Source organism: Monodon monoceros, unplaced genomic scaffold (assembly GCF_005190385.1).
Source record: "Monodon monoceros isolate NGI ecotype Baffin Bay Population unplaced genomic scaffold, NGI_Narwhal_1 Super_Scaffold_12, whole genome shotgun sequence".
NCBI classification, from domain to species: Eukaryota; Metazoa; Chordata; class Mammalia; order Artiodactyla; family Monodontidae; genus Monodon; species Monodon monoceros.
Window position 1 is genome coordinate 161,382,175 of NW_021703768.1, and position 20,555 is coordinate 161,402,729.

The 20,555-nt window shown below is 58.6% G+C and overlaps 4 protein-coding genes across 5 annotated transcripts in view; 2 read left to right on the top strand and 2 right to left on the bottom strand.

Moving 5' to 3' along the window:
- Window positions 1–2,770, bottom strand: part of XAB2 (XPA binding protein 2) — a 10,056-nt gene extending 7,286 nt beyond the window's left edge. Inside the window, exons 1-4 of the mRNA XM_029217040.1 lie at window positions 2,692–2,770; window positions 1,440–1,588; window positions 1,014–1,137; window positions 583–780 (exon numbers count right to left, since the gene is read on the bottom strand). Coding sequence (XP_029072873.1) covers window positions 583–780; window positions 1,014–1,137; window positions 1,440–1,588; window positions 2,692–2,742 — 522 coding nt within the window. The 5' untranslated portion in view covers window positions 2,743–2,770. The remainder of the gene's footprint in view (window positions 1–582; window positions 781–1,013; window positions 1,138–1,439; window positions 1,589–2,691) is intronic.
- Window positions 2,771–2,993: 223 nt separating this feature from the next.
- Window positions 2,994–4,470, top strand: LOC114892532 (protein PET100 homolog, mitochondrial). The gene is made up of 4 exons (XM_029217597.1): window positions 2,994–3,076; window positions 3,646–3,732; window positions 3,884–3,916; window positions 4,222–4,470. The coding sequence occupies exons 1-4, from the start codon at window positions 3,050–3,052 to the stop codon at window positions 4,303–4,305; spliced, it is 231 nt and encodes a 76-aa protein (XP_029073430.1). The 5' UTR covers window positions 2,994–3,049; the 3' UTR covers window positions 4,306–4,470.
- PCP2 (Purkinje cell protein 2) lies at window positions 4,369–8,033 on the bottom strand. Of its 2 annotated transcripts, none has more exons than XM_029217596.1 (4): window positions 5,767–5,826; window positions 5,531–5,645; window positions 5,162–5,286; window positions 4,369–4,555 (listed from the first exon to the last, which is right to left on the bottom strand). In XM_029217596.1, the coding sequence occupies exons 1-4, from the start codon at window positions 5,767–5,769 to the stop codon at window positions 4,436–4,438; spliced, it is 363 nt and encodes a 120-aa protein (XP_029073429.1). In that variant the 5' UTR covers window positions 5,770–5,826; the 3' UTR covers window positions 4,369–4,435. The 2 variants fall into 2 exon arrangements, with proteins under 2 accessions (XP_029073429.1, XP_029073428.1); XM_029217595.1 differs by lacking the exon at window positions 5,767–5,826 and adding an exon at window positions 6,206–8,033 and having other exon boundaries at window positions 4,380–4,555.
- A 2,699-nt stretch (window positions 8,034–10,732) lies between these two features.
- STXBP2 (syntaxin binding protein 2) lies at window positions 10,733–19,010 on the top strand. Its single transcript, XM_029218861.1, has 19 exons — window positions 10,733–10,806; window positions 12,075–12,124; window positions 12,403–12,484; window positions 12,921–12,997; window positions 13,124–13,202; window positions 13,289–13,392; window positions 13,805–13,953; window positions 14,125–14,209; window positions 14,297–14,427; window positions 14,519–14,626; window positions 14,913–14,970; window positions 15,119–15,184; window positions 15,280–15,360; window positions 15,789–15,927; window positions 16,414–16,523; window positions 17,328–17,423; window positions 18,172–18,257; window positions 18,374–18,531; window positions 18,855–19,010. Exons 1-19 carry the CDS (start codon window positions 10,770–10,772, stop codon window positions 18,938–18,940), a joined length of 1,782 nt encoding a protein of 593 aa, XP_029074694.1. The 5' UTR covers window positions 10,733–10,769; the 3' UTR covers window positions 18,941–19,010.
- The last annotated feature ends 1,545 nt before the right edge of the window (window positions 19,011–20,555 follow it).

Here is a 20,555-nt window from a genome sequence, read left to right on the forward strand (position 1 = left end):
TGGCTGGTCCAGCCTGGGCCCCAGTGGTCCAGTCTCAGTCCTGACTGAGCTTAGGCATCAGTGGTCCAGCCTGCACAGGCCAAGACCTGCTTTCATCACAAGCCCCTAAACAGCACCACGCTAAGCATTTCAAGACGCGTAAGAGACGTTATAAGTTCAGGAAAACCACACAGTGCCTCCCCACTATTTGCACCTCGACTCTCAGCCCTGCCTGTTATTTGTTTCCCTAGTCGTTTATCTCCTATTCCCTGCCCTCCCGTGGTTGCAGTTTTACTCTGATTTATGGGGTCAGGTAATATGTATCTGTCTGCAAAGTTAGACTGAAAACTCCATGGAGGCAGCAACTGTCTTAGCCACACTGTCCCCGGCACCTGTCTTAATACCTGACATGCTTACTAGCAAACTGTCTGGAGATTAAACACAGAACTCACAAACAAAACCCTGTCTTAAGAAACCTTGTTCCCATATTCTGTCTGTTAGGGCAGACAGTGTCCCAACGAGCCGGTTTCCAGAAAGTCTTGACCTGGGGGAACCGGCCCACCTGCCTGAGCCTGGCCCCATCTCGCCCTCTGAGGGGCTTACCTTGAGGAAGCGCCGGTAGCCCCGCACAGCGGTCTCAGGCAGGGGGTGTGAGCGCAGGAAGCGCAGGTACAAGGGCCAAATACGAGAGTGCTGTGTGATGGGCAACGCTCGGAGGGCACGGTCAAAAGTGCGGCGCGTGTGTGTGACGCGTCCCTGGTCCATCAGGAACTGGCAGTAATCTAGCCACAGCCGGGGCATCTGGAGGTGCGGGGAGAGGCAGGGTCTGAGCTGCCAGCACCACCACCAGGCCATAAAGACACCAGATGTCCATTGCAGCAGGAGCCGGAAGTCCCGTCCCCCTGGAACCAAGTCTTGCTCAACCCTGAGTGCACAGAGGCCACAGGACTCCAACCCCCTGCTCTGTCCACCTCCGTGGACTCTGAGCCCCACCTCCCCACTCATCCCCTGGCCCAGCCAGGCCCCCTCCCCACCTTGTGCATGAACACAAAGGCCCTCTCGTGGCAGTTGTTGACATCTTCGTAGGCAGGGTCGGTCACACAGCGATGCTTCACCTGTGCCCGGCGTGCCTTCAGGTAGCGGTACCAGAGTTTGTAGCTGGGGGGTGGGGGGAGAGGGGAGGGGCAGACAGTGATTGGTCAGCTTTATGGACCTCGGGACCCTTCACTCTGCCCCACGAGACAAGTGCTGGGAGAAGGGGCCCAGGGAGGGGTGACAAGTCTCTGCGATGGGGGAACGGCCGGGACGTCAGGGAAGGTGTGCTCACTGATCAGGGGATGTATATTCGGCGACACAACACATAGCAGTCACGTGGGACCTACTAGCAAGTTCTGGGGTGATTGGATAAGGTGGGGTGGGTGTGGGGCTGGGGCAGGCAGGGCAGCTGCAACCAATCTCACCTGCAGGGCAGCAGCTTCAGTGCCCGCTCATAGAGCTGATTGAGTCTGGGCTTCGGGGCACCCTGCTTAAACTCAATGTAGCGGAGCCAGCATTTGACGGAGAACTGGTTCCGCATGATTTCCTCCTCATAGGGGAGGTCCTCCTCCTCCTGCCAGGGCCGGGGTACAGGGAGAAGACAGACCTGTTCTCAGAGCCTGCGCGCAGCACCACTCCACTCCAAACTCCAGACCCCTCCCCAGGTCCCAGATCCCACAATCCTCACCATCGGGAGCCCGGTCACCAGACACCCAGATACCAGGAATCTGGTCCAGACCCTTCAGAATACTACTGCCTACAATCTGACCCAGACCATCAGACTCCTTGGTCACAGCGTTCTAGGCCAGATATGAGACTGTCACCCAGACATCACTCTTTTGGCCTTCCTAATCAAGCTATCCACTCTGGCCCAGACCACCAGACTCTTTTGCCACCAAGACCCTGGTCCGACGCCAGGCCTCTGCCCTAGACGTCAAGTGTCACCTCCTCACAACATGGCTCTTCCCAGACACGAGACGTTTGGCACCTCAGGACCCCACTAGCCAGAGTCCAGCTCAACTCTGCCCCAGAACTCGGAAGCTAGACCCTTATCTCAGAAAGAAAGGTGTGTACAAGATGCCTAGCCTTTAACTCGAAACACCAAGAATCTAGTGAAGATACCAGGCTTCTACTTCAAACACCAAGCCTTTGACTCTTCAGGAGTCCACGGGCCATCGCCTGATCAGCTCCACATCACCCGGTCTTTACTTCTGATTCCAGGGTTCTCCCGGTCCAGACACCATGCCCTTATCACAGAAACTATAACGCTCAGGACCAAACCTAGACCGTTACCCAAGACACCAAGATTTTACCACTGAAACCAGAGACCTGGACTGGTCGTCATCCCTTTACTTCAAACACCAGGCCTCTCAAGATTGAGCTACGCGAGTCTCCCTTCTCGCCCACTCCCATTTCCGCCCCAGGCCCGGGACGCCAGGCCCTTAACTTCAACCACCTGCTCTTTGCTCAGGTCACCTGGGCTCTAGCACCAGATCTCTGCTCCTGACCAGCCTGGTCCGTACATCATGATCCGGTCTCTGGCCCGTAAGGGTACTCCTGCCCTCAGACCGGCATAACTTTGGCCTAGATCCCCCGGGCTGCCATGCCCGAATCTCCTGAGGCATCTAAGCCCCAGTGCCCCCAGGCAGGCCACCCCCGGGGCCGCCGCGGACTCACGAAGACAAGATCCGGCCGCTCGGGCCTCGAGAGGCGCGCCGTCACCACCATTTTTCTGGCACTCCAGGTACGCGCAGGAGTCGCGTTATAATGACGTCTCCGGCTGAAGGCCCACCCCCTCGAAGCAGGCCCATTTCCTATTGGTTGAACCCTTCCCGATTGCGCGCCCTGCGTTGTTGACTTTCACGTAGACGTCCAGCTACCGGAAGCAGAGAAGAAGCGCCCGAATATGACGTCATCACGAAGCTCATCGGACCAATCAGGTTCAGCAGTGGGACCCTCGGACTCCCAATGGGCTGCTGTCTTGCTGGATGGTTGGCTTTGGGCGGAAGCGGCTTTGAAGCCTGAGAAGAGCGAGATGGGGGTGAAGCTGGAGGTGTTTCGGGTCAGTGAGCAATGGAGCGGTTGCAGGCCTGGGCGCGGGGCCTTCCTGGTTGAGGAGGAGGCTCTGAAAAGGGGGACCTCTGAGAGAGGGCGCTCTGGAGCGAAAGCTCCTGAGATTTGATAGGGACCTTTACGGTTGGAACCCTAGAGAAGGGGGCACAGGGTTCGGGGCTCTGGGAGGGCTCGTGTGAGGAAAGCCTTCTGAGAAGGGTGATCTGGGGAGGGGGTGGGATAATGAGATCTCAAAGAGATGCCTTTACTGTAGTACGAGCTTTTCTGTTCCTGGGGCGACTGTGTGTGTGTGTGTGTGTGTGTGTGTGTGTGTTTCTTTGAGAGGGAGTCTCCCGGACTCGAAGGGGGCTTTTGGAGGGGGCTCTTGGATTATGGAGGCTAGACTTTAAGGTGTATGGCTTCTGTACCCTTGATGGGAGTTTTGGGGTTCTGGGGGCGTGGGGAAGCACCACTGGTCTCTGTCAGGGGATGGTCCTCTAGGCTCTAAGCAGCCTCTGCACAGTTTGGGGGTGGTGGGGGTGACTCCTGGCTCTTCTTATCTCGCCCCTGCCCTTCCAGATGACCATCTACCTCACCTTCCCTGTGGCTATGTTCTGGATTGCCAATCAGGCCGAGTGGTTTGAGGACTATGTCATACAGCGCAAGGTGGGCACAGGTTCATTCCGGGGGTGGGGGAGGTTATGGGGCACCAACCTGATGGGGACCAGTGTCTGCCTCCCCTGAGCCAACCCTGCCCTGGGTGTGGGGCTCTGGAGGCTCCTGGCTTGTGTATCCAGCTGTGACTTTGTCCCTACAGAGGGAGCTGTGGCCCCCTGAGAAGGAAGACAAGGTAAGCAACCTCCTTTTCCTCCCACCGGAGGAGGGAGGAACGTGGGTTCCTGTGGCCATCATGGGACCCTCAGTCATGGACAGGGAATCGAGAGTGGAGGGACATGTGATTTCCTTATTGCCCTCTCCCTGAAGGTTGAAGCTAATCCCACTTGGACCTGGGTTATAATTGGCACAGGCTTCCAGTGTAGTCACTGAACTGTGAAGTGGTGGTCTGGGGGATTAAAGGGAGGGGTGCTGAGAAAGAGGTCCAGGCCCTGAGGTGTGTACGCCCCTCCTTCCTTCCCATCCCACTCCCTTACCCAGCGCCAAGAGCTAGAAGAATTCAAAGAAAGGATACGGAAGCAGCGGGAGGAAAAGCTCCTTCGTGCTGCCCAGCAGAGGTCCTGAGGCCTCCAAGTGCCTGAATCCCTGCCTCTCCACCCACAGAATGACACACATACACGGTTCTTCGTTGCTCGTGGAAGTGTTTTATTGTCTGCTTTGGGGGGCCAAGTGGGGCCCAGGATGCCTCAGGCCCTCACGGGGCTTGTGTCTGGGGCTGGGGGCTGCTGTTTCGACGGAAGCTGAGTGCAGTCGGGTCCTGAGGGGTGAGGAGGGGTTGGGGGCTGAGGGTCCCGGCTCGTTTCTGCACTCCATCCTGTGGATGCAGAGGGGTCAGCCAGAGGGCCAAGGGCAGTGCTGGCCGGTGCAGGTGGCAACCGGAGTCCCACCTCCCCCCATCTGCCCCACCATCCCTGAGCTTCTCCACTCCTCAGTTACTCAACATTTAGGGTGGTATTTGGGAGCTGGTGGGTCTTGGGGACGTCCCTGGGATCTTGATCAGAAGCCAAGCTGTGGGTGAGTACGTGTGACATGGACACATGGGTGTCTGGATGTGTCCTGGGCATGAGCTCGCATGCTCTCCACCCTCAAGGTGTCTTCCCAGGAGTGGGTCTATTCTCTCTCGCCTCCTTGAAGTTCTCAGACTTGGGAGCGGGAGCCACAAGTTCTGGCCACAGCTCTGACTTTAACACGCCCCCTGCATGACCTTGATCTCTTCCCAGCCCTGTCTGGGCCTTTGTCCTACCTCTGAACTGGGGTATTGGATGGGCCGGGGTCTTGTGCCTGGCAAGTACGCAGGGTGGGTGCTCCTACCAGGTGCTCATCCCCAGGGGCAGATGGTGGACAGGGGTGGGGGTGGGAGGCAGGGTTAGAGGGATCAGTGTGGCTGGTCTCTCCTCAGCCCTGGCAGAACATCACCTACCTTGGGGCCCAGGGGCTGGAAGCCAGGCAAGGCGCTGACTGTCACACGCTGGTCATCCATGCGGCGGCCCTGGGTACTGGCCACCATGTCCATGAGACTGTCCATCTCGGGTGCAGGGCCGCTCTCTGCATGAAGCAGAGGCCGTGGGGAAGAACTCAGCCCGGATGGAGGCCCCCAACCCATCCCTCCACCCCCACTCACATTCTCCAGGAAGCATGCTCACATCTGCCCCCAACCCGCAGGCATCTCTGTCCCCACTTGCCTGCTCACTTTCTCAGACCCTTGCCCACTGGTCCCCCAGATGGGCACTTGCCCCATTCACACCCCCCCATCACGCCCACTTCCGCACACCTCCCTGCCCGCTCTCACGGCCCTGGGAGGCTGGGCCCGGCCCCGCCTGCAGTGAGCAGCGCTGCTCTTCCATCCGGCCGCCCTGCACGTGGCTCAGCAGGTTGAAGAAGCCCTCCTGGTCTGGGGAGCCCGCCTGGGGGGCACACACACTCAGTCCGGCCGGCCCCTCAGCTGGAGGAGCCCTCAACTCCCCTCCTGGCCGGCCAGCTTCCCCCCGACCCCCGGGCCTGCCCTGCCCCTTCTGTGGCTCTCACCATGGTGCCCGCCGATGTGCTGCTCTGCAGAGCTGCTCCAAATGAGACATGAGTCTCCTCAATCCCGGCCCCCGCCCCAGGGGCCACACCAGCAGTGCCATGTCACGTGGTGCTGCCCCAAGGGAGAGGTCCACCGTCCTAGATTGGGGCCTGACTGCGGGGTGGCCCGGGGGCTGGGACACGAGCCAGGGGAACGTCCCCCTGACAGCTCCTGAGTCCCAGCATCCCTCACCTCACAGGGGGTCAGCACTAAGAGCCCTGACCTCTGCCCTGGGGCTGGGTTAGGCACTCGGACCCTCCCGCCCACCAGCACCTTCTTGAGCAGCAACTGGGTCGGGGGTCCCAGGAGACTCACTTGCTAATTAGGTGCCCTACAAACTCATTAGCCTTGTCATTCACGGGTCCTTGAGTTGGTGAGGGGGGGGCGGGGCCTGCTCACCTTGTCGCAGGAGGCCGAGCCCCCATCCTCCTCTTCCTGGTCCATCATTGTCCCTGCTCCCCTCCCCTGGGTCCTGTCCACCTCTCCACTAGCCTCTGCCCTGGCCCCGTGCCAGAGAAGGCTTTTTAAGAGACTGGGACGTGGCGGGGAGTGGATACCCAGCCCCAAATCCCCAGCTCATGCCCCATCTGCTCCCACCCAAGCTTAAGCTCCATAAAGATGATCCAGATAATCGTTTTTGCAGCGTGAGGCCAGGGCTGCCGTGGGGGGCAGGAGGCAGGGTGACCTGGGTTCGGACATTGTTGGCCCAGCAGGACTCGCTGGGCCCCAGGGACTCTCAGGTGGGGTGCAGCAGTCAGCCAAAGCAGCGCCCCCACAGTGGGGAGCTTGGGCTGGCTTGGTCCCATAGGGAGAGGACAGGGTCATAGGGCAGCCGAGGTGAGGTCTGAAGCTACCCAGCTTGCCCACCGATATCTGCCAGAAAGGCAGTTGCCATCCGCAGGTGCTGGGAGGAGGGGAAGCTGGGCCCGAGGACCCCTGAGGCACCACCGGCTGGCCTCTGTCACCTGGCCACCCTTCCTCTCTACTCACTGTCCCCTGGTCTGGTTGCCCACCCCCTACTCCCAGAACAGGAAGGTCTGGTAGCTCCTGTCTCCCCACCGCCAATGCCAGGTTGGTCTGTCTCCTCTGATCTTTCCCCCCAGCCCCGCCTAGGAACTGGAGGCTAGACTCCTGGGGAGGAAGGTGCCTGCCCCCTCCACTGAGCAGCTATGGCTCTCCCTCAGTGCCCCGGGAGAGGAGGATGCTGGGAGGATCCCACCTGCACCCCACCCCATCCCCAGGATGCCTTTCTGGAAACCAGTTAAAGTTTCTTCTCGGAATACACGGGCCACGCTCTCATCACCTCTGCTCAATTGAAAAGCTTGGTCCTCTCCAGGCAGCCCTCCACCATCCGGAGCCCCCATTCACACCCTCTCCATGGCCCCAAGACCCGGATGCCAACGTGATGTCCTGCTCCTCCCCGTACATATTAGTTTCCCAGGCTGCCTTAACAAAGTGTCCCAAACTGGGTAGCTTAGAGCAACAGACGTTTATTGTCATACAGCTCTGGAGGCCGGAAGTACAGAATCGAGGTGTTGGCAGGGCTATACTCCTGTAGCATGGAAGAGAGGGTCTTTCCTTGCCTCTCCCTGGGTTCTTGTGGCTGCCGGCAGTCCTTGGTGTCCCTTGGCTTGTAGCAGCAGGACTTCAGTCTCTGCCTCTGTTGTCACAGATGTCCCCCTTGTGTCCTTCACGTGGCTGTCACATGGACACCAGTCACGTTGCTTTAGGGATTCACCCTCCTGCAGCACGACCTCATCTTTACTAATTGCACCTGCAGAAACCCTATTTCCAAATAAGGGCATGTTCTAAGGTTCTGGGGGTTAGGACTTCAACACACTTTTCTGTTCTGTGGGCAGCCTTGCGCCCATAACAGCAGAAGACCTTGGTCACCCTCACTGAGTAAAATGAGAGGCGGCAGATCCCACAGAGCCTCACCACCAGGGGACAGGCTGAGAAGCTAGAGGTGGTCCCAGCTTCCTCAGGGTCTCCCAGCTCCCTCCTTTGCCCCTGCAATCTATCCTTCCTCCCAGGAGCTGCAAGGGTCCCCTCCTTCCCCTGCTCAGAACTCTCTCTTGGCCCCCACTGTCCTCAGGAGAAAACCCGAGCACCTTGGGATCATGGGAATGTTCTAAACTTGACTGGTTATGCCGTCCATCATTTAAAAATCTACAAATAACAAATGCTAATGAGGGTGTGGAGAAAAGGGAACCCTCCTACACCATTGATGGGGATGTAAATTGGTGCAGCCACTATGGAAAACAGTGTGGAGGTTCCTCAAAAAACTAAAAAATAGAACTACATTATGATCCAGCAATCCCACTCCTGGGCATATACCCAGACAAAACTATAATTTGAAAAGATACATGAAAAGATATACCCAGTGTTCATTGCAGCATTGTTTACAATAGTCAAGACATGGAAGCAATCTAAATATCCGTTGACAGAGGAATGGATAAAGAAGATGTGGTAAATATATACAATGGAATATTAGTCATGAGAAAGAATGAAACTGCCGTTTGCAGCAACATGGATGGACCTAGAGATTATCATACTAAGTGAAGTAAGTCAGAAAGAGAAAGACAAACACCATATGATATCATTTTTATGTGGAATCTAAAATATGACACAAATGAACTTATCTACAAAACAAAAACAGACTCACAGACATAGAGAACTGACTTGTGGTTGCCAAGAGGGGAGAATGGGGGATGGATTGGGAGTTTGGGATTAGCAGATGCAAACTATTATACATAGAATGGATAAACAACAAAGTCCTACTGTACAGCACAGGGAACTATATTCAATATCCTGTGATAAACCATAATGGAAAAGAATACATACATAGGGACTCCCCTGGTGGCACAGTGGTTAAGAATCTGCCTGCCAATGCGGGGGACACGGGTTTGAGCCCTGCTCCAGGAAGATCCCACATGCCATGGGGCAACTAAGTCTGTGAGTCACAGCTACTGAGCCTGTGCTCTAGAGCCTGCGAGCCACAACTACTGAGCCCATGAGCCACAACTACTGAAGCCAGTATGCCCAGAGCCCTGCTCTGCAACAAGAGGCCACCGCAATGAGAAGCCCGTGCACGGCAATGAAGAGTAGCCCCCCACTCGCCGCAACTAGAGAAAGCCTGCGCGCAGCAAGGAAGACCCAACGCAGCCAAAAATAAATAATTAATTAAAAATATATATATACATGTATATGTATATTCTCAGAATCACTTTGCTGTACAGCAGAAATTAACATTGTATATCAACTATACGTCAATAAAATAAATTTAACAAAACAAAATTGGTGATGGATACACAACTGTGAATATGCTAAAAGCCATTAAATTGTATGCTCTCAGTGATCAAATTGTATGGTATGTGAATTATATTGCAATAAAACTATGAAAGAAAGAGAGAAAAGGAGAGGATGGGAGGGAGGGGGAGAGAGAAAGAGAAGGTGAGCAAGAAAGAGAAAGAGAAAGAAATAAGGAAAAGGAAAAAGGAAAGAAAACCGCAAACTCCTACATAGAGAGAACAGCCATCCTGGTTTGCCCAGGACTGTCCCAGTTTTAGCACTGAAAGTCCTGGGTCCTGTGAACCCCTCAATCCAAGGCAAATCGGGTTAGTCCTACCACGTCCCACAGAGGTCTGGCCTCCGTAGCCCCTCCAACCTCACCTCACTCCAGCCACTCCTCTGAGCTCATCCCTCCCTTCTCTCTGCATGGTTGCTCCCTGATGTCATTCAGGGTTAAGCCTAAAGGCCACACCCATAGGGTACCCCTCTGGCACCACCCTCAATAAAGCGCCCCCCACCGTGGCACTTGTTATCAGGTCACTGCATAACCGATTATTTTCTATCCCCTCCTCCTCCATTCAACTTTAAGTGCTGCCTGGCAGGCTTTCTGGTTTTATTCACTGTGGTCAGTCCCATGCCTGTCCCATGAAAGTGGCAGAGGACCTGGCACCCGGCCGACTCTTAAGAAACATGGCCAAATAAAAGCATGGGTTCGGGACTGAACCAGCTTAGGACTCTGCATTCACACACGTGTGTGACACTTTAAATCCTCATTTAAAGGATGAGGTGCTGCTGAACTGGGCCCTTTGCATGACAAGGTGTCAGCCCTTTGCTGGTGCACAGCAGGGGCAGGCCCTGAAATTTCTAGTCGAGCGTGAATTGAGGTGTGTGTGTGTGTGTGTGTGTGTGTGAGAGAGAGAGAGAGAAAGAGAAAGAGAGAGAGAGAGTACGCAAGCCGTTGAGCATGCCACTGAATCCACGTGCGTATCAGCAAGGCCATGACCAGCATACCTCCCGGGACAGACTCGTGTTTTAGATTGCAATAGGCCTACTCATCACGTGGCCTTGGACAAGGGTCCGGCCCAGCCCCTGTTTCATTGTCTATCCCGCATCTCCCGTCAGGGTCTCTGGCAGGATCGACTGAGAACCTGGCACGGGTCCCTAGCACACAGTAGGTACAGGCTTAGCTTCAACCATCCCTCCAGGCCTCCTCCTCAGTTTATCAAGTGTTGCCTAAGCCCGCTGCTGCTGCTAAACTCGGGTACATTAGATAAGTGGGGCACGGGTTTGTGGCCCCGCGGCTCCGGGTGGGCACACAGTATCTTTCAGACAAAGAGAAACTTCGGGCAGGGTGGAGCTGTGCCTGGGGAAGATGAAGAGGTTATTACTGCCTTGCGATCCCACTTTCTCGCTGCACACAAGCTAGGGAAGTGTGTCTGAGCTCACGTCTGTGAGTGCGTCGTCCGGCGACTTGGTGCGCGTCTGCGTGGACTCATTCGCGGGTCGGCTCCACACTGAACCCAGCATCCTCTCTGAAAACCGACGGCGGGGCGGGGCCAGGTGCGCAGGGGGCGGGAGCCAGGCCCCGCGGGGCGGAGTCCACGTGGATGACGTTCAGGGCCACGCCCCCACCTTGGGACAGACCCGGAAGCGGCGGCGCCCCTAGGGGAAGATGGCGCCCTCGGGGCTGAAGGCGGTGGTGGGGGAGAGTGAGTGCCGCCCCCTGGGGGCGGGGGGCCGGGTGCGCACGGACTCTGGGACCCAGGCGGCGGGGAGTTGGGGGCCTGGCTGGGCGTCGAGCACCTGACGCTCGAGGGGGCGGACGGGGACTTGGCCTCAGCTGGATGTCCCGTTTCTCCCTTGAGGGAGCGGAACAAAGTTGGGAGACAGAACTCCGGGGACCTAAAGGAATCAGACTAAGGGTGGCGTAGACAGGCGCTGGGCAGGGACTCCTGGGCCCCCTAGGGTGCCAGCGGGGGGAGGGCACAGCTGGACATCCAGACTCCCGGATCTCAGCCGGGCAAAGTCCGGCGAGCTGGACTCTTGGGGCCCCTGGTGCGGACGGGGTCCGGGCCTGGGTGCGCTGGTCAGCGACCCCAGGTGGTGAGAGTGCTCAGGCGACGCGTCCGGACCCCTATCCAGGTCCATGGGTGGGGGACGCCTTCCTCCTTGCCCGGTCGCTAAGAGCCCAATGCAGCTAGAGGACCCAGGCATCCAGGCCCCGCAGGCTGGGTTCCTGGGGGAGGGGTGGAGGTCGCCCCCTCCCCCACCTCCGGTAGTTCCGGCCTCAGCGGCTCCTTCCGCCCTGGCCGTCATGATAACTGTGGACACGACACTCTTGCCGGGCGGGGCTGCCTATCCACTCCCTCCACTAGGCAGGGACCAGTGTGGCTCAAAGCCCCAAAACCCCAACTGAAAAAGGAGTCTCCTACATAGGAGTTAATGGGGAGATAGGAGAATCGCTGATTCCATTATACAGATGAGGAAACTGAGGCTGGATGTGGGGTAATGGGATGACCACAGCCAGGCATGCTTCAGACCAGGGATCCAGGGGTCCTGTGTTCTGGTCCAGGGGAAACTGATGGAGGTCGAATGAGGGTGTGGCTGAAATATACAGGCCAGGAGTACTTGAGTAGCAGATAGGGAGGCTGAGAGCCCAGCTCTGGAGGCAGGTAGACCTGTTATGTGAGTCTTGGCTTTCTAGTTATTCGTTTATCTAAAGCATAGTTATCCAGTGGCTACTTATGCCTCAGGCACTCGCCACTTAAGTGCGAGGGTGCTTATGCAACTTACTTCTCTTCTCTGAACCTCAGTGGCCCTGTCTATAAATTGGGGGTGACTAGGAGCTACCTCACAGGACTGGGGGGAGGAATAAATGTGAGTTCAGATGGAGGTCCAGCCCGGGACCCAGAAGGTTTGGGGGCACGGTGGGGCCAGAGGACCTGGCATCCTGAGCCTGCCCCTCACTTCCCCGCAGAAATTTTGAGTGGAGTCATTCGGAGCGTCAAGAAGGATGGGGAGTGGAAGGTAGGGGTGAGACAGAATGCCTTGTCCAAACCCATGTGGGGGGCCCTGAATGTGGGACTCCCTCCAACTCCTTAAGGAGGTTGCTGGTCCACAGAGGTGGGGTCAGGTGGGCCAGTCTGGGATGCGGTGGGTTGGGGATGGGGTCCTGGGTCCTCGTGTTCAACCAGCTCTTGAAGCTGTCAGGCCTGCCCACTGCCCCAGCCCCTCCTCAGGGACAGGTTCAGCCTCTCCCACCCTCTTGTCTGTCCGCCGGTCCATCTGTCCATCCATCTGGACAGGTGCTCATCATGGACCACCCAAGTATGCGCATCTTGTCGTCCTGCTGCAAGATGTCAGACATCCTGGCTGAGGGCATCACCAGTGAGTGAACACTCCCACCCCATGCTGCCCAGATGGGACCTGAGTGTGGGATCCCCTCAAATTCTCCAGAACTCCCAAATATGCAGCTTACTGCACAGACAGCCCTGATTTGGGAGCCCATGGCTGTGCAGCCCCTGTATGTGGAACCCCATGTAGGACTCTCAGTGCGTGACGTCCAGAATGGATAACTTTCTATGGGCGATCCCCAAGGGGTATGACTATGTGACCCCCGAATGTGCAGGACCCTGCCCATGTAGCTCTTAGCCGTGTGACCCATGGGTGTGCACCTCCTGCTTTGGACCCTTAGGGAGTGCAGTCCCCCTGCTTCACTCCAGGATCTGACCCTCCTTCCCAAGTGTCCAGCTCCCTGAGTCAGAGACTCCCCATGTGCCCTGGCCCCACTGCCATCATGTGCCCCTTCCTCTGTTCCTACTAGTTGTGGAGGACATCAACAAACGGCGAGAACCCATCCCCAGTCTGGAGGCCATTTATCTGCTGAGCCCCACGGAGAAGGTGCCTATGTGGGCGGGTGTGTGCGCGCATGTCTGCAGTGTATGGGGGACAGGCAGCTGGCTGGAGGCTGGGGCAGGGGATGGTCAGTCTAGGGGCCATGCCTGGAGAGTGATCCGCATTCCTCAGTCGGTGCAGGCCCTGATCGCAGACTTCCAGGGGACCCCGACCTTCACCTACAAAGCGGCACACATCTTCTTCACCGACAGTGAGTGAGGAGAGCCAGTGGGGTGGGGGTCAGGGCGAGGGGTGTGTGGGCTGCCCTGGCCTGATGCCCCCTCTTGCCCACCCCAGCCTGCCCCGAGCCCCTGTTCTGTGAGCTGGGCCGCTCCCGGCTGGCGAAGGTGGTGAAGACGCTGAAAGAGATCCACCTTGCCTTCCTCCCGTACGAGGCTCAGGTACAGCCCAGCCTAGTCCTGGGAAGGGGTGGGGGTCTGTCACCAAAGCCAAGAAACGTCCCAGGTTCCCTCAGAAACAGGCACCGATACAAGTAAAGGGGACACTGAATCAGAAAGCAAAGGAGCCAACACCGGGCGGAATGAGCTCCTAGCGCTGTGGCACCCGGAGTACTGTCCCACTGGGTAACGGCAGGGGGCAGCATAGAGCTCACCTCAGCGTCGTCCCAAGTTGGAGGGGACTGAGGTATTTCTCCACCTCCTTCTCTAGACAGGAGTTGGGGGCTGCCCCAGGCCTGCCTCCTAGATGGCAGAGCAGGCTCCAGAGACCAGAGGAAGCCCCAGGGAGTGGCAGATGGCGGCTGCTGGAGTTGGGCAAGGCTACATCTCCAGCAGCGGCTCTGTGCCCTTCCAGGTGTTCTCCTTGGATGCCCCGCACAGCACCTACAATCTCTACTGCCCCTTCCGTGCCAGCGAGCGGGCACGGCAGCTCGAAGCGTTGGGCCAGCAGATCGCCACCCTGTGCGCCACACTGCAAGAGTACCCGGCCATCCGCTACCACAAGTGGGAACCCCACCTGGATGCCACCCTCTGACCTTGACCCCATCCTGTTTCCAACCCCAGCCCCAGTCCTCACCCTGGTCCCTAACCCCATCCCCGACCACCAGTCTGCGCCTGGCCCTCCCCAACCCCACGCCCTGAGCCCCCCCCCACATCTGCCCACCCCATCCCCAGGGGCCCAGAGGACACGGCCCAGCTGGCCCACGCAGTCCTAGCCAAGCTGAACGCCTTCAAGGCAGACACTCCCAGTCTGGGCGAGGTGAGGGGGCTTTCTGGGGAGGTGGGGGGAGGGCCCAGCCAGGGTCAGGGTCAATGTCCTCATCCCTGCCCACCCCCTCCACCCCAGGGCCCTGAGAAAAGTCGCTCACAGCTACTCATCATGGACCGGGCGGCCGACCCCGTGTCCCCACTGTTGCACGAGCTCACCTTCCAGGCCATGGCCTATGACCTGCTGGACATCGAGCAGGACACGTACAGGTGGGTGGACCCCGGGACTTGCCATCTGCCATCACTGCGGACCTGGGTCCTCAGCCAGTGCGCCCGACGCTCATGTCTCCCGCCCCCCCAGGTATGAGACCACGGGGCTCAGCGAGGCCCGGGAGAAGGCCGTGCTGCTGGACGAGGACGATGACCTGTGGGTGGACCTGCGGCACATGCACATCGCAGATGTGTCCAAGTACGGGCACGTGGTGGGCGCCGGGGGTATGGGCCCTTCCGCACGCGGTCCCCACCCCCTCCCACCCCTCTGTGGACCGGGTACATGGCCTCCCGCTGTGGGTGAGCGCCCCTCCACGAGCCATACCCCTCCGCTGGCCTCCCCGGTGCGTCCCCAGTGTGGGCTCGCACTTGGCCTGTGTCTCCTGGCTCCCATCCCCTGGCCGTGCAATGCCCCCCAACTCTGCCGTCAAACTACGGTCTTGGCACCCGTCCCCATCCTGCCCCCTGCCCACTCTCACTGCCAGGAAGGTCACGGAGCTCCTGAAGACATTCTGTGAGAGCAAGAGGCTGACCACAGACAAGGTAGGGTGTGGGCCTGTGTCAGGGTGGGCAGCTTGGGAGGAACGCCCCTCCCCCCCAAAGATGGGGGCGGGGCCTCAGTCTGGATCCCTAGCCTGCAGCAGGCGCCTCCGGTAGGCAGGGCCTGGCTCACGCTCCTTCCTGTCCCCAGGCCAACATCAAAGACCTGTCCCACATCCTGAAAAAGTTGCCACAGTACCAGAAGGAGCTGAACAAGGTGAGCGGGGGTGGGGAACCTGCCCCCCTCCAACTGCCACCCCGTCTCCACCCTGGCTCACCTCTGTTACCCCAATTCCCACCTCTGCCCCTCAGTATTCTACGCACCTGCATTTAGCCGATGACTGCATGAAGCACTTCAAGGGCTGTGTGGAGAAGCTGTGCAGTGTGGAGCAGGTAGGGTGAGCCCAGGGCAGGGGTGGGGTCTGTGGAGGGGAGGCTGGGCGTGGGGGGCGGGGTCTGTGGGGAGGCGGGGCCTGTGAGGGAGGCGGGGCCTGTGAAGGGGCGTTTTCTGGGGTAGAGTATGGCTTGTGGGGGTGCCAGGCCCGTGGAAAGGTAGGACCAGGGTAAGGGGCGGGGCCTATGGAGAGGTGTGGCCTGTGTGAGGGGTGGGGCCCGTGGGGAAGAGGCTGGGGCTGCGAGGGGGTGGAGCCTATGGAGAGGACGGGCGTGTGCGAGGGGTGGGGCCTCTCTGCGAACACGTGTAGAACCTTCAGAGACCTGGTGGTCAGATGAAATGAAGCCGAAAGGTCTTGCCGAGCCCCCTGGGATGGTCCTGCCCCGCCCCGTCACCCCACATAGTGGCTGACCCCCATGCCCCACAGGACTTAGCCATGGGCTCTGACGCAGAGGGCGAGAAGATCAAGGACGCCATGAAGCTGATCGTGCCAGTGCTTCTGGACGCCGCAGTGCCAGCCTACGACAAGATCCGGGTTCTATTGCTCTACATTCTTCTACGGAATGGTGGGTAGGGGGCAAGGGGGGGCCTTGGTATACCGCCACTCACCGCAGTCTCCAGTGATCCTGGGACTCTCTAAACCCCACAGTTGCCCTGCCCTCGGGATGCCCCCAAACCCCACAGATACCCCTGTGGACCCTGGGCCTCCTTCCATTGGCCTCCGTTGGCATGGAGAGCCTGCAAATCTATGACGTCTCCAAATTTGGCACCCTCAACTGATTCCAGAGGATCCCCCAGTCTACTACCCCCTCTGGGATTTGCATCCAGAATTCTAACATCAGGAACCCCCCCGCGCCAGCCTGGGTGGCTCCCCTGGTCCCGAGGGTCTCTGAACTGTAGGCTGCTCCTGTCATGGTTCTGGCACCTCCTCACCCCACCGCAAGCCCCTCAACCCAGAAGTGTGCATGGCCACCTCTGTCCCCCCACCCTCCCCTCCCCCGGAACCCCGTGAGCATCCCATCCACGTCAGCCCACCCATCGGCCTCCTCCAGGTGTGAGCGAGGAGAACCTGGCCAAGCTGATCCAGCACGCCAACGTGCAGGCGCACAGCAGCCTCATCCAGAACCTGGAGCAGCTGGGGGGCACTGTCACCAACCCCGGGGTATGCTGGGTCAGAGACTGCGGGGGGAGGTGGATATGGGGGTGGGGCCACCTGGGGAGCGGGCACTGAGTCAGAGGGCAGTGACCAGGGCAGGGATACGCAGGGCGTGATGTGGTTCTTGGAGGACAGGAGGCTTGAGTGGGGTCTGGGGACCGGGGGGCACCAGGGCTGTCCCCAGCCTCGGTGGTCATAGGAGAAACAGGGCGGGCAAGGCATAGTCAGAGCCCCAGTCCATGTGGTCCGAGTCCCGGGGGCGGATAGCCGGGTCACCAGCATGGAGCACACAGTTGACCCTGGGCTCCCAGAGGTCTGAGGGCCACCGACCTGGGCGGGACACACATGGCAGCTTCCTGTGCTCCGATCTCCACACATTCCGCTTCCCCTGACCCTGCCTCCGCCTCTGGCCACGCGCATCTCTCATGTTCTCCCCTTGCCGGTTGGTCCTCCGTCTCTCTCCCAGGCGCCCGTCTGTCGCCCTGTCCGCCACTTCTCAGTTCCCTTGCTTCTGTGTCCTCCCACATCTGTCTCCATCTTTCTCTCTTAGTCCTGATCTTTCTGTTTGCCGCATCTTTGTCTCACTGCCTCTGTATTTCTTCCTCCCTCTCTCTCATTTTCCCTTCCTCGCTCTCTCTGTGTCTCTCTCTCTCTGTCTCCCTCCCTCCTTCTATCTTTCTCTCTGGTTCTCTGTCCCCTTTCTCCATCTTTGTCTGCAAACTTCCCAAGTCCGACAAGCCCCCAGCCCCATTTATGACCCGCTTCCTTCTCCCTGATTCCCCCACTGACCCCGGCCCGCCCCGCCTGTAGGGCTGTGGGACCACAAGCCGGCTGGAGCGGAGGGAGCGCTCAGAGCCCACCTATCAGCTGTCCCGCTGGACCCCGATCATCAAGGATGTGATGGAGGTACCGCTGCTGGGGGGTTGGGGCCTGACCCCCACCCCCTGCCCCTATCCAGGCAACGCTCAGCCCTCTTCCTGATCACCGTCCTAAGCCCCCAGGCTTAAGGGGAAATCCTTCATTATGGGCATCCCTGTGGCATCCGATTTGCACTGTCATGGGGGCAATCCCAAGCCCACACTGGAGGAAGTGGGGTGTCAGAGGGGTCCCTCATAGGGGAGCTTCATTTCCTCTCCACCTGCTGGTCCCCTCCTCTGTCCCCCTCTATTCGCTCCTGCCCCCCAGAAAGCCCCCTGGGTCCCCCTTTGTCCTCGCCATGCCAGTCCCTGCCCATTCTGGGAACCAAAAGTAGCAGCAACACAAAGGACCAGGCCAGGGACCTGGTTTTCTGGCTTCCTGCCGTCTGTGTGGAGTCCGGGCACCTCCGCCTGCTTGGAGACCAGTGACCTTGGCCCCCGTATCCCCATGGACTCTGCATGCTGAGACTCCTGGGTACCTGAGGGGCAGGGAGCTCAGGATCCTGGGTTCCCAAGGGTCTGTGGGTCCACACTTCTGGGTCCCTGAGGAGCTGAGGAGGAGCAGGGTCCTTAAGAAGTTAGGGGCCCAGAGTCCTGGATCGCCAAGGGGCTGGAGACACAGATGGTAGCTCCTGTCTGCCAGGATCTTGGCCCATGAACACACCCTGTGGAGGGGGCTCCAGGCCGTGCGCCCCGTCGCCCGGGCCCCTCTCTTCAGCCTCCTCCTCTGGCCCCAGGATGCCGTGGAGGACCGGCTGGACCAGAAGCTGTGGCCCTTTGTGTCTGACCCTGCACCCATGCCCAGCTCCCAGGCTGCTGTCAGGTGAGGCCCAGGGATGCCCCCGCCCCAGCTGTGCCCAGGCCTGTGGGAAGTGAGGCTTGGGTATGGGGGTGGTGGTCTGCTGTTGAGACTGACCTTTCCCTGTCTCCCCCGGACAGCGCCCGCTTCGGCCACTGGCACAAGAACAAGACGGGCGTGGAGGCACGGGCAGGGCCCCGGCTTATCGTCTACATCATGGGCGGTGTGGCCATGTCAGAGATGCGGGCCGCCTATGAGGTGACCAGGGCCACTGATGGCAAGTGGGAGGTACTTATTGGTGAGTGGCCAGGACTGGGACCCCTTGGCTGGGGTGGGGTCGAGAGCCTGCCCCTGTGTGTGTGGGTCCCTGGGGGACTGACAGCTGCATGCCTTCTGGGTGCCCAAAGCCTAGAGCCTCCACAGGGCCTGGGTGAGAGGATACCGGATACCTGAGGGGCTAGGGCTTGGCTTCCCAGGGAAGGGGTCACCTAGGAGTGGACCCCTCTCTCTCCGAGGGGTGAGCCTTCTGAGGCCTTAGGGTCAGGGCCTGGTTTCCCGAGCACCCCACCTGGGGGGTGTCAGGGTCCGAGGCCACTCCCCCAACCCCATCCTCCTGCCCAGGCTCCTCACACATCCTCACCCCGACCCGCTTCCTGGATGACCTCAAGACGCTGGACCAGAAGCTGGAGGACATTTCCCTGCCCTGACCCTCCCGCCCCTGCCTGACCTGCCCCCTGCCCTTTTCAGAGAAATAAACTCCCATGTTTCTGCCAGCTGACACCCACCTCACTTTCTTTCCATGGGAGCTAGACGAGGACTGCCACCCTTGGGTCCCATTCCGTGACCTGTGCCTCAGGCCCCACCCCATCCTGTTGTCCTTCCAGAGGGCATCCCAAGCTCTAATTTGAATATTGGTTCCAAGATCTACCAGCTGCTAGGTTTTGGCCAACTTCTTGGGTCCCCCTTCCAAAAACACGGGGGCCAATGACGGCAGTGGCTTTACAGAGGAGGTGAAATGGCGCCGAAAGCTGACGGCACCGGAAAATGACAGCAGCTGCCCCTCTACTGGTACTAGGGTTATCTCGGCTGCTCCGATGGGACCATCAGTAGTAGTGTTAACAAGCAGAACAGGCCCTGTATCCCAGCACCCCCAGCCCTTCAGGAACTGTCTCAGTGGGGCCTGGGGCCACACAAGGCCAGGGGTCTTCTCAGGCTCCTAGGATCAGAATCTGCATTTGTGTGAGGAACACAGCAAACAATGCCCAGTTCCCACCCCAGAGAGAACTCTCCCTGCTTATCCTCCTCCCCGCCCCCACTTTCTCCAGGCTGTTCACAGGGGCTCCTAACTGCAGGACTTATCAGACCCTTCATTGGGTGTGTTATTTTGCGAAGGCTGCCATAACAAAGTGCCACATTCCGGGTGACCTACACAACAGAGATTATTCTCTCACAGTTCTGGAAACCGGGAGTCCAAGATCAAGGTGTCGGCGGGGTTGATTTCTTCTAAAGCCTCTCTCCTTGGCTTGTAGATGGCCATCTTCTCCCTGTGTCCTCACATGCTCTTCCCTCTGTGTGTGTCTGTGTCCTAATCTCTTCTTCTTCTTTTTAAAAATTTATTTATTTTAATTTATTTTATTTTTGGCTGTATGGGGTCTTCATTGCTGCACGCGTGCTTTCTCTAGTTGCAGCGAGCGGGGGCTACCCGTCGTTGAGGTGCACGGGCTTCTCATTGCGGTGGCTTCTCTTGTGGAGCACGGGCTCTAGGCGTGCGGGCTTCAGTATTTGTGGCACGTGGGCTTCAGTAGTTGTGGCACGCGGGCTTCAGTAGTTGTGGCTCACAGGCTCTAGAGCGCAGGCTCAGTAGTTGTGGTGCACGGGCTTAGTGGCTCCGTGGCATATGGGATCTTCCCGGACCAGGGCTCAAACCTGTGTCCCCTGCATTGGCAGGCGGATTCTTAACCACTGTGCCACCAGGGAAGCCCCTAATCTCCTCTTCTTATAAGGATACCAGTCATATTGGCTTAAAGTCTACACTAATGACCTCATTTTGACTTAATTATCTTTTAAAAATCTTGTCTCCAAATACAGTCACATTCTGAGGAATGGGGGTTAGGATTTCAGCATATGAATTTTCTGGGGACACAGTTCAGCCCATAACACTCAGCTAAAGTGAGATGTGAATCTCACAGCCTGAATAAGATAGATGAAGGCCCTTCTCTCTGGGGCACAGACACACAGCCAGGCTGGCAGTCTGTGGCACAGGTGGCTGTGGGATCCCCAAGAACATGGTAATCCACTCAGGGGCAGCCTGGGAAGGCTTAC

Excerpts from the sequence above, each read along its gene's own strand:
- LOC114892532 (XM_029217597.1), top strand. The coding sequence starts at position 3,050 with ATGGGGGTGAAGCTGGAGGTGTTTCGG. Across the intron at positions 3,077-3,645 it reads TGAAGCTGGAGGTGTTTCGG|ATGACCATCTACCTCACCTT; the intron begins GTCAGTGAGCAA and ends CTGCCCTTCCAG. Across the intron at positions 3,917-4,221 it reads CCCCTGAGAAGGAAGACAAG|CGCCAAGAGCTAGAAGAATT; the intron begins GTAAGCAACCTC and ends TCCCTTACCCAG.
- STXBP2 (XM_029218861.1), top strand. The coding sequence starts at position 10,770 with ATGGCGCCCTCGGGGCTGAAGGCGGTGGTGGGGGAGA. Across the intron at positions 14,210-14,296 it reads ACACTCCCAGTCTGGGCGAG|GGCCCTGAGAAAAGTCGCTC; the intron begins GTGAGGGGGCTT and ends CCTCCACCCCAG. Across the intron at positions 18,258-18,373 it reads AGCTCCCAGGCTGCTGTCAG|CGCCCGCTTCGGCCACTGGC; the intron begins GTGAGGCCCAGG and ends TCCCCCGGACAG.
- PCP2 (XM_029217595.1), bottom strand. The coding sequence starts at position 6,253 with ATGATGGACCAGGAAGAGGAGGATGGGGGCTCGGCCTCCTGCGACAAG. Across the intron at positions 5,646-6,205 it reads GCTCGGCCTCCTGCGACAAG|GCGGGCTCCCCAGACCAGGA; the intron begins GTGAGCAGGCCC and ends TGTGCCCCCCAG. Across the intron at positions 4,556-5,161 it reads TCCAGCCCCTGGGCCCCAAG|GATGGAGTGCAGAAACGAGC; the intron begins GTAGGTGATGTT and ends CTGCATCCACAG.